At 35.3% G+C, this 12,378-nt stretch overlaps 1 protein-coding gene across 1 annotated transcript; it reads right to left on the minus strand.

Moving 5' to 3' along the window:
- Positions 1–465: 465 nt before the first annotated feature.
- Positions 466–3,700, minus strand: LOC110645924 (glutamine synthetase cytosolic isozyme 2). Its single transcript, XM_021799194.2, has 12 exons — positions 3,484–3,700; positions 2,825–2,864; positions 2,588–2,691; positions 2,453–2,501; positions 2,271–2,377; positions 2,094–2,181; positions 1,719–1,847; positions 1,563–1,637; positions 1,423–1,476; positions 1,298–1,335; positions 1,006–1,165; positions 466–895 (listed from the first exon to the last, which is right to left on the minus strand). The coding sequence occupies exons 1-12, from the start codon at positions 3,555–3,557 to the stop codon at positions 743–745; spliced, it is 1,071 nt and encodes a 356-aa protein (XP_021654886.2). The 5' UTR covers positions 3,558–3,700; the 3' UTR covers positions 466–742.
- Between the last annotated feature and the right edge of the window lie 8,678 nt (positions 3,701–12,378).

Raw genomic sequence — 12,378 nt, forward strand, 5'->3', positions numbered from 1 at the left:
AAAAAAAAAAAAAAAAGGAAATTATAAAAAACGTTTATATAAAAAATTATTTTTTTATATTAAAAATAAATCCAGACTCGGTATGGCCCTTAAATTTATTGTTAAAGACTGACTCAAACGAGCTGGACTAATGCTTGGGCCATGATTGGATCTAATTAAATATGAGTAGATAGAAAGTGATTGAAGCTAAGCCCCCTCTGGAGCATCTGGATTTGATTTTTGTAATTGGGATTAAGCTGCTCCAATTTCAATTATTTTGTTTTGAACGGATTTATAATGAGCCTTTAAAGTTTGCAAATGCGCAGTTAGATTTTAAGTTCTATTTGAGTCAGTTGCAGCTGCAATCAATTCAAATAATTATAAATTTTTTTAAAAATTTGGTTCGATTCAAAACTGACTCGATGAATTGCAAACCCTAAAAGCAACCAGGGAAGAAAACAACGCAACAGCAAAAACAGAAAAATCTGCCCAATAATAATGTTATTGATATTAAAGCGTTTTATATTATTAAAATGCATAACAGAGAATGACTGCATATGCAAGGAAGCAATAACCCAACCTTGCCACACCTCCCACACAAGGGCGAACTGGCGAAACAGCAGGAAAATTTGGAATCAAAGAGGAAGTTGAAACCACATGGAGAACAAGTTCCCACTGAAACACAGTTCTTTCTACACTCCCACAGACACAGGCTAAAAACAACAATGTTTCAAATTTTGAGTGGTTGGGAGCATCAACTTGCTTATGGTTTCCACAGGATTGTGGTTTCTGCAATCATAGAAGTCACAACATATGGATCCATGTTTGATGCAGGCCTCCTGTCCTCGAAATATCCCTTTCCTTGCGTCTCTGTGTCTCGGCCAACGCGAATCGATGCTCCACGGTTAGCAACGCCCTGCACAAAAAGGGGCAAAATGTAAGTAATCTCTTTTAAATGTTTTTGTCCAGTAAGTAGAACGTGTGATCCAGCAACAACAAAGACAATGAATTTTTTATGTTCTATACCCATAAGAAAGTGTTGATGTCAGCCGTTTCATGTCGTCCAGTCAGTCTGCGTTCATTGCCTTCACCATATGCAGCAATGTGTTCTTTGTGCCTCAGCCCCAACTTCTCAATTGCTTTCTTGATGACCTCATAGCCCCCATCATGCCTCATTGACTTTGTACTGCATGCATCGTAAAAGACAAGCAACAAAATCAGTGTCCAATGACGAAACATCAATAAAAAATTAGAAAACAGACCAAAAGAGAGGAAGAAATAGATCAAGAAAAATTCCATTGAACAGTTCATACTATACCTATAGTTTGTGTGAGCTCCAGCACCATTCCAGTCACCCTGTGCAACAAAAACCAATTTCCATTAGAAATGTTACCATGCAAATTCAAATTCCCCTGAACTGCAAAAAGAGGGAAGCTGTTCGACCTGAATTGGCTTGGGATCAAAAGAAAGGACAACTCCAGCAATCTCTGTAATCCTCTGTTGAAACAAAGATAGGAATCAAGTAAACAATAAAACTTGGAGTAAGACTAGTATTTCTTCTGTAATCATGTAGGTTATATTACCTCCAAAATGTAGCGCGCAACCCATAATTCATCTCCAGCAGAGATTCCAACTGCAGGTCCCACTTGAAATTCCCACTGCATAATCATGGAAAATGGTAAAGAATTAAAAACTAATTAAAGTTAACAACAAGAGACGACGAAGTTGCATATCTTTACCTGGCCTGGCATGACTTCTCCATTAATACCACTAATGTTGATGCCAGCATATAGACAGGACTTGTAGTGTGAATCAACAACGTCTCGCCCAAAGGATTTGTCAGCACCAATACTACAGTAGTATGGCCCCTGTTATAGGTAATAAATGAGCTTTACCATCACTGATAAACAAAATGCTAATAACCATCTACAGACAGAAGCAGACAAAATCACAGGCAGTCAGGTGTAGTGGGGTGGAGCACCAAACATTGGTTGGAAGTAAAGAATGAGAAACTTTAGAGATACATTCATAAATACGGACAATCCAAAACAATCTGTTGTAGTGACAAAAGAAAAGGCTCAAATTTCAAAGGCTTAAAGACTAATTTTAATTACCTGAGGACCAGGGTAACCACCAAGAGGCCACCCAATAGGCCATTTAACATCTCTCTGCAGCAAGGTGTATTCTTGCTCAATGCCGTACCTGTTTTCCCAAATCAAGTTAGACATTAACCAGATAATTCTAGAATGAAAAACAATAAAGTCAACAAAAGCATAACTACAGTAACATACCAGGGCTCTTCAGCAACAACATCTGGATGGCTGAAGATCTTAGCAGCAGCGTGTCTCTTGTTTGTTGGAATTGGCTCACCAGCAGGGGTGTAAGCATCACACATCACCTAATTCAGCGAATGAATTAGAAAAAAAAAATCCAATTGCAGTAATACAATTATAATGATGAAGTAGAAACTCACAAGTATATTGTTGCCCCTCCTAAATGGATCCTTGAAAATAGCCTGGGGACTGTTTCAATATATTAAACAACCATAATCAGTTTTAGGAGTAGGTAAAGCGTTTAAAAAAGAATACAAATAAGAACACAGCCTCACTATAGGATGACTTCGCTGTCTTCTCCAGGAGCCTGTCCTGTGCTGGAACCATCATAGTTCCACTTGGGGAGCTTTGAAGGATCACTAACAGGACCAGAAAGAGTCTTCAAACAAGCAAAAAAAAAAATTATAACAAATAGAACAACCTCAATAACAACAAGAAAGACATAGCTTTTGTTTGCAAAATTCTTCTCCCTTTGGTCCTCTCTAAAAAGAACAAAAATTGTTAATCTTTACCCTTGCTTTGCTCCTCATGTCCATGCCAGATCCGCCGATCCTGTCAAAAAGGTGTAATAAACCAGTTGGATTAGTTGCAAAGCAGGGCAACTACAAAAATCCATTGGAAACACAAAAAATAAAATACTGACTAATAAAACCTTATAGGAAAAATAGAACCAATATTATAAAGACATTCCAAAACAATGATTAAGAAAAACTTAACAAACATCCAATTCATCCACCATAGACATATGAAGAAGAACAGCAAATGGTCTGTAGCAAAAAAAAAAGACTAAAAAAAAAATATTTTAGCGTTGAATAGATTTGCAGATTCTTTTCTTCAAGAACCAACTTAAAAAGTGCATAAAGAAAAACTGAGATCTTATAGAACAAGAAGAACTTCAACAAGCCCACTGGTGCAGTAATTCAATGATTAGGACAAAAATAAAAATAAAAATCTGAAGCTGTTTAAATTCCAAAAACCAAAATCTGAAGACATCTTTTTGAGCTTGAACAAGAAAATAAAATTCCCAGAACGCCCATGATAGAATGGATCACAAGAGAAACAAACAAAAACAAAAACAAAAACAAAGCATACCCATTAACACATGCACGTAGTTACTCATATGAATACGCATAAGAGTACATAGTTATGCAAGTAGAGTCTAAAGACGCACCATATGTACTCGGCAATGATCTTGTCAGTGGTGTCTGAGAGGTTAAGGTTGATGAGATCTGAGAGAAGCGACATGTCCACACAGTAATAATTGGCAACTCTTCTCTTCTTCTTCCTCTTCTTCCTGCCTCTGTATGCAGAGGTGTCTAGCTGGGGGGAGGGCGTGAAAGCTTTTTGGAGTACCGAGTCTGTATAAAGAGACGTGAGAAGAGGGGGGCTTGGCTATGCTTTTATAGTGGGGCTACAGTGTTTAAAATGTAAAATAACTCTAAAATATCATATTTTAAAATTGCATAATAATTTATTATTCTTAAAAAAAATTGGTAATTAGTATTTTATTTTCAGCGAAAGGGATAAATAATTTAAGGGTAGCGGCAGTGTCAGCGAAGTTTGGGATTATTGATACGCTCGTATAAAGGCAAATGCAATCTCATCGGAGACTACACATTCGTTTTACCGGGTAACTGCATTACCGGTTTCATCAATTTCTTTGGTTACGTTACAACCCATCAGCTCATTTAATGATTGTACTTATGGCAATCAACTTGTCAAATAATGGAGCCCTTTCTTATTAGGGAGGATTTTTATCTGGATTGGAAGTAATAAAAAATTATTTTTTAAAAAATAAAAAATTATTTTTTAAAAAATAAAAAATTATTTTTTTATTAATTTAAAAAAAAATAAAATTTTTACATTTAAATAATTAATGCACCTATATTAAAAATATTCAATAACCTCTCTTTTATTAAATATAACTAAGGCTAGATCTTGATATGATTTTAAATTAAAATCGATCACTTAATTAACTTATAATAATTTTAATTTATAATAATTTTAATTTGATATGATTTCATTTTAATTTAATTTGGTCTCAGTTCAAAATTTTTAAAAAATTATGATAATATTAATTTTTATATATTATTTAGATATTATTTATTTAGTTTTTAATTAAAGAATTTAATGCAAGTCAATATACATTTTAAAGAAAAAAATAATAATATTTTGAATCGAATCAATTCTGGTTCATGTCAATGAGGGGATTGAAATTGCCCCTATACATTCGTTCCAGGCCCGTTCATGAATTGAAACTATTTATACAATCCGTTTTTAGATTTTGACCTAGACTAATTTTAATCTAGTTCACAATTTGAATTGATCCTTGATAAGGTATTATTATTATTATATAAATGTAAGAAGGAAAAATAAGGGAAATGAAACTGTGAACTGACTAAATATCATAAGAAGTTTACAGATTTATAACATATGTTAAAAAAGTAAATTAATTACAACCTTTATAATAATTTACATTAAAATAATAATAATGTTTATAAAATTATAAAAATTATAAAATTAATTTTTTTTAAACTATGAAATATTTAAAAAATTAAACAAAATAAAAAAAATAACCAAAGGTGAATGTTAATTTTAAAAGCTAACTAAAGTATTATTTAAAAGGAATTTGATTTAATTTTAATAAAAAATTAATACTAAAAAAATATTAATGAAAATTAAATGTAAAATTAATCAATTTGGTCTTCTGCATATAAATATTATTATCATTATTTTATAATTATGATTTTTTAAAAAAATACTAACATTATTTGTTAATTAATTAGATGAATAATTATATTATTACAATTTTTATTGTTCTTTTTATCTTTAATTTCATTAGTATTAAAGGTAAATATGTGTATAATTCATAAAAACCGATATCATTAGAATCAAACCATTTTAATAAGAATCATAATTGAAAAAGATATATATCGTCAAAATTGAATCACATTAATTTAAATTATTTTATTGCATAATATGACTATAATTTTTGTATCAATAACTAAACTGAAAACTATATAAACTTGCATTAAATAAAAGAATGAAGCAAAATTCAATTAATACCAGTTATATTATAATTTTATATATAAAAAGATTAAAAAAATCCTTTTATATGAATGTAAATTGAAATGTGACACCTCTAATTTTTAAATTAATTATTTTATAGATAGATGTTAATATTTTATTTTGTTTAAATTTTAGGAAATTATTTGAAATTTTTCGGATTTTAAAAATTAGGTTCGATTTTCTGAAAATATAAAATTTTGATGATTTTTAAAAATTAATTTAAAGACCACGGGGCAAAACTAAAAATATATTTGGACTCTACGAATTTTTCAGAGTTTTCTATAATTTTTTCAGAATTTTTAGGCCTCGTTTTCGGTTTCAAGGTAGAGTAAAAATTTAAAATTTTGTATCATGAATCGGACCGGCCGAATCGAACCGGATCGGATCGAACCGATCAAATCGGACCGGCCAATTTCCTTTTCTTCTTCCCTCCAAGCATACCCTGTAACACCTCCGTTTGCATAGCCTGGTAGATTTCACTGTTCCGGTGACCGGTGTCGGTCCGGACAATTAAGGGGATTAGAACCACATTTAAGACAACTAGATAAGCCACAAACACAAATAATTAGTAATGTTCAATTAGTTAAGTATAAATAAGAAAAACAGAACATAAGAAGTTAAACGAGCCGAGAGTCACAGCGATGGGTGACCTCCTCGGGAACGACTGCGAAGTCATTTTAAACTCAAATTTCGAACCGTAAAAAGTGACGCTGCAGTCCTTAGGACCCTTATGAACACAGTGGAAAAGAGAAAATCACGAAAAAGAACTGTTAAGCCAGTCAAATAATTAGGTCAGGGAGCCGAAAGAAATATTGGATTATTTGCAAACCGGGATGAACCGGCGATGGGCAATTTGGTCAATTGACCCCGAGAGCTGACTCCTGACCTAACTGTCAAATAAAATCGGAGAAAATAAAATTTCGGAATCGAGAATTAAATTAAAGAACTAATAAAAAAAATAAATAAATAAATAAAAAGAAAAAGAAAGAAGTTAGAAAAGTCAAAGGTGATGACATCATAAATGATGTCATAAAAGATTAATTAACTTATTTTATTAAATTAGGATTTTTGGTCTTCAAAAGGGGATAAGATTAAAGAAAATAAAAAAAAAAATAGAAAAGTCTTCTTCTTCTCCCTTGTTTGCCGCCCCATCTCCTCCATAAGCTCCCATGAAAAATCTTTCCTTAAGCTTACATTAAGCTTAATTTTCTTTACCCAATCAACATAACTCCCACCTAAAAACTTCATTCTTGCATCTTGAAGAGTATAGAAAGGAAGAATAGAGGAAAGAAAAAGTGTGAAGTTGGAAAAAAAAGTGAAGATCAAAGGCTTCACCTAAGGTTGGTATTCTAACCTTCAATTTCTATTTTAAGTTCATGCTTATTACTTAAAATGAGCTTAGAATTCATTAAATGAAGTGAAAATATGGGGGAAGGACTATTAGTGAATTTTCAGCCAGCCTAAGGGAGTATGAATTGCACGAATTTAATGGGTTTGAATGAGTTTAGAAACCTTATTTAGTTAAATGATTAACATTAAAATCATTAGAAGTAGTTAAATGCAAGAGTTAGTGAGATTAGGGTTTCAATGCTAGGGTTTATGAACCAAAATTTGGAGAAATGCATAAATGGCATGTTTGAGCTATTGTGAAGTGAAATAATGGTCAATTATGACCAAATGGATTGTGTGGGAATGGTAGGAAATTAAACCAAATTCGTAGGTTAATGGTCATCTTCTTGTGACATGACCAAACCCACTTTGAAGGACCAAAACTAAAATTTTACAAGTCCAATTGATATGCCACCAATTGGAGATGAAAATAGACATAAAATGACACAATTTTCATTAAGGAACCATGCCCAAAAACTGACCAAAACTGGGTGAACCAATTGACCAAAGTGAAATAAGAGCAGGCTGCCACTGCACCAAACTGACCAAATGAACAGTAACTGTTTATTTGGTCATAACTCGAGCTAGGAAGGTCAAAATGACCTGAAATTTTACCAGCAATTAGATAAGATATAGATCTAAAACTTTCATGAAGAACACCAACCCAAATTATGCCATTAACCCATTCAAATTGTTGAGAAAAGTTGAGTTACTGTACCTGCGATTCTGCAGAATTCCATTTGAGCAGTAATGTTTGAAGGGCTATAACTCTCTCTAGAAAACTCGGATTTAGGCAATTCTTGAACCGATGGAAACCTAAGACATAGTAGAACATTTCATATGAAGAAAGTGAGACCAAATTATGAACTTAACTTGATCAAATTATTGACCAAAGTTGGATCAAAATCTGCCAAAACCCAAAAGTGCAGTATGAACAGTGCACGTGAACAGTAAACTTATTTTGGCCATAACTTGAGCTAAAAAACTCCGATTAAGGTGATCCAAAAATGAGAATACACTTAAGATAATAAGGAAAATTTTCTATGAAGGAAGTTTTGTTAAATTCCAACAGCAGATCGACCAATGGAATAGTGCAACTTCGGAAAACCAAAACCGAAAATTGGCAATTTTGCCAAAATGACCAAAGCTTTAAATAAATGACCAAAACCAACAAGTTTGGTGACTAAAATGTGGTATGTGGGTGAATTTGGAGTTCCCATACCTATTAAGCCTTAGAAAGTCAATAATTTGACTTGAATAGTGCAGTGAATAGTAACCCGAAACACAAAATTTCGAGAACGTCGAATTTAACACATTAGAGCTAGGTAAATGTGAAGTTAAGTTTATTTTGGATTTATTTTAAGTTTTAGTACTGAAACATTGGAAAATTTCGTGTTTCAGTAGAAAAGAATATCGGCACAGAACCCGAGGAGTCGAGTCAAGGCCAACAGGCGACTCGTTTGAGGTTTGTGCACAACATATACTTTTATAATCATCTTTTGCATATCGTTTTGAATAATATGAAATATTGGATTATGGCATTCTTATGATGTTTGATCTAAATTGTTGAAAGTTATTATGTATATTTGAAAAGACAATGTTTAGCAAATGGTTAAGATAAGTTTTGAAATCACAGTGTCATGACCACATATTTGAACACCTCACTAGCACGACTAGTGGGGGTAATTAGTTTTGAATTTTGATTCCTTCTCTGGAGAAGTGTTGAGGTGTGCCAGTAGAAGAGGATGTGAATGGATATCCATTTATTTGAGCTAGCTAGCCTTGTGATATGATTTCTCTTTAGCTTCTGGCTATTGAGATTCATGTGATTTCTCTTTAGCCTCTGGCTATTGAGATTCTATTTATTTCGAATGGCGTGATCTAACTGTGGGTTTTATGAAATGTATTTTGATACTTTGAAATGAACTTGGTTTACATGTAAAATCTTACAATGCATGATTGTATTTAATTTTCATGTTTAGCCAAATTTTGAATGAATGTGTTTTAAGTTTTGAATAAAGATTATTTTAGTATATTGTGCACCACTGAGTCCTAGTACTCAGCGATAGCTTTTATTGCTGTCGCAGATACAGAGACTAGAGGAGCAGCAGACTGAGCTGTTGAGGTGTGTGAAGTCATCAGCTTGAAGCCTTCGGGTATAATTTACACCCTAACTGTAAATACTTCTTTTGATGTATATATTGCACATAAATGTATGGACATGTAAAGATGGGTCTTGAGCAGCTTGTACACAAATTTGTGTGAAGTTTGAAGTTTAGTTTGTGTTTCTTTTGATATAAATTTGTAAGGTTGTGTATAAATTATTTTGTTTTTAATGAAATATGAATGATATTGATTGACAGTATTTTGAGAACTATTGAACTTGTGAATTTTGAGAATTTGATTGAGTTTGATTGTGAAATCGAAGTAGTGGTTGAGAAAAACTTTTAGAAGTGCTTTTTACAGGTATTTGAAGAACGGTTTTCTCAAAATACAGAGGAAACTCTGTCAAAATTTTTATAAAATTTACGAAAAACTAAAATGGCCAAAAATATTAATTAGTTTTAATTTCAACTAAATGTTTTAAATACTTATTAGAAATGCTCACCACTTGTCAAAGATAAGAAAATTGTTTTAAAATTCCTTGTAGGGTACTTAATGAGTTATCGGTAGGTGAAGTTCGGTAGTTCATTAGGTATTCTATGGGATCATGTTATGCCTTACAGAGGGGTAAGGTGTGACATGTTTTAGTGGTATCAGAGCAAATTTTTGAAGTATGTTCTAACATATAAATCTGTGTCTTTCTTGTTAAGTACAACTGCTCAATGTCCATAATTGTTACATACAGTGCATTACATCATGAATATGAACTAACGGAGGGAAATCTCCATGTGTTACTTGTTCAGGAGATACCCTAACTTCAGCCTGAAATGGAAGAAGGGGATCGCTCAGTTGAGCGATCTGAAGCCGAGGCACAAGAGGAAGCCCGACTTTGCGGAATGTCGATGGGTCAAGAACACCAGCCCCACAAATGCCGATTCCTGCACACCGCATACAGATGGTCTGCGATGTTTGACAAATGGTGGGGTATGCTGCTCAAGCTCCACCCCAACCACTGTGGCACAACCACCGCCTTGACGAGATGCGACAAGTTATTGAAGTATGGGGCTACGGAATTTAAGGGTACAGTGGACCCTTTAGAGGCAGAGCAATGGCTTGAAAGAATGGACAGAGTGTTTAAGAAACTGCACTGCCAAGATGAGCTGAAGTTTGAGTATTCCGTGTCTCTACTGCAAGGGGATGCGTATGATTGGTGGAAGACCATCCCCACGGCTTTGAACCACGATCTTGACACAGGATGACTTCATCGAGAGTTCAGACAAATACATCGGATGCATATGTTGACGAAGCGCAAGAATTTTTGAGTTTGAAACAAGGGAACCGTCGGTGGCGAGCATGAGAGGAGTTCTCACTTTGAGTCACTTTGCGGGGAGTCTCCTTACTACCAGCAAAACAAGATGCAAGAGATTTGAGACGGGTTTGAAGCCCAGCATAAGGATGCAAGTTGTGGGATTCCGACACAGCAACTTCTCAGAGCTTATGTCTCAAGCACTCGAACTGGAAAGGATTGAATCAGAAGCAACCCCAAGGAAAGAAAAATCAGAAAAGACTGAGAAATCAGAAAAATACAAGGGGGAAAAATCAGTTGAACAGAGTTCTGGTGCTACCTCTGGAAAGAGAAAGAAGTTTAGTGGACCCAGCAGGGGTCGAGGTGGAAGATTTGGTAGGGGCCGATTCTCCGGACAGAGACCCCTAGGTGCAGTCGGCCATCAGCGAGGTTCACATTCTGCCCGTCCCTGTGAGACTTGTGGCAAGATTCATGGGGGGGAGTGCTACTGGGCCACTGGAGCCTGCTTTAACTGCGGTGGCAAGGGCCATATAGCTAAAGACTGTACTAGTGCTCCGAGATATAGTCCAGCTCCTACTACTGCCGAGGGATCTATTGAGTCCCGCTCTCGAGGTTCACTGATCGGTTGGAGGAAGAGGCAGAGGTAGAGGCACCTTGCCGAGCAAAAGGCACAGTTGGTCAGTCGGGACAAGGAAGTGCTTCGACCAGAATCTACACTATGAGACAGCGAGAAGAGGCTGAGACTTCTGATGTGGTAGCTGGTACATTCTCTATCTCTGATCAAGAAGTATTTGTGTTGTTTGATCCGGGTTCAACCCATTCATATGTTAGTGCTAGCATAGTTAGTTCACTTGCTGTTCCATGTGTGCAAATGGGTTTTGAAGTGCTAGTAACTAGTCCGTTAGGACAAGAAGTCCAGGTCAACAGAATTTATAGAGACTGTCATCTGGTGATCCAAGGACATGTTTTCCCATCAGACTTGATTGAAATGCCCTTCAGAGAGTATGATATCATCTTGGGCATGGATTGGTTAGCCAGGCATCATGCCATGATTATTTAGATCGAAGACAGTCACTTTTGGTCTCCCTTTATACGGTGATGTGGTAATACACGGGGAGAGGCATTTACTGCCATCAAACATCATTTCGGCTGCACTAGCCAGAAGAATGATCAGAAAGGGGTGTGAAGCATACTTAGCACATGTTATAGACACCCAAGTGGGGGAGTCCAGCACTAAGGGACATCCCTACTGTATGTGATTTTTCGGATGTATTTCCTGATGAATTGCCAGGATTACCTCCAGAAAGAGAAGTGCAGTTTGAAATTGATGTTATGCCTGGTGTGGACCCAATCTCCATAACGCCATATAGAATGGCGCCAGCAGAATTGAAAGAATTGAAAGTGCAATTACAAGAATTGCTTGACAAGGGCTTTATCCGCCCTAGTGTGTCACCTTGGGGAGCGCCAGTGTTGTTTGTAAAGAAGAAGGATGGCACTCTCCGGTTATGCATTGATTATCGGCAGTTGAATAAGGTGACAATAAAGAATAGATATCCATTGCCCCGCATTGATTACTTGTTTGATCAGTTGAGGGGTGTAGCTGTGTTCTCCAAAATTGACCTGAGATCAGGTTATTATCAGTTGAAAGTACAAGAGCAGAGTATTCCTAAAACTGCCTTCAGAACCCGCTATGGCCATTATGAATTCCTAGTTATGCCATTCGGGTTAACTAATGCTCCGGCTGCTTTTATGGATCTAACGAACACTATCTTCAGACCATACCTCGACCAGTTTGTTGTGGTATTCATAGATGATATATTGGTCTATTCGAGGAATGCAGAAGAGCATGATAGACATCTGCGGATTGTACTACAGACTTTGAGAGAGAAACAGTTATATGCTAAATTGTCGAAGTGTGAATTTTGGCTGAAGGAGATATCCTTTTTGGGGCATGTAGTATCAGAAGAGGGCATTAAAGTAGATCCAAGTAAGATTGAAGCTGTCCTTAATTGGAGGCCACCCAGAAATGTCACAGAGATTCGCAGTTTTCTGGGTTTAGCTAGATACTATCGTAGATTTGTGAAGGGATTCTCCATGTTGGCATCTCCATTGACCAAGCTGCTTAGAAAAGATGTAAAATTTCAGTGGACGGACAAATGCCAGCAGAGTTTTAATGAATTGAAGAAATGTTTGACTGAA

The sequence above is a fragment of the Hevea brasiliensis genome, chromosome 9 (genome assembly GCF_030052815.1).
Source record: "Hevea brasiliensis isolate MT/VB/25A 57/8 chromosome 9, ASM3005281v1, whole genome shotgun sequence".
Taxonomy (NCBI): domain Eukaryota; kingdom Viridiplantae; phylum Streptophyta; class Magnoliopsida; order Malpighiales; family Euphorbiaceae; genus Hevea; species Hevea brasiliensis.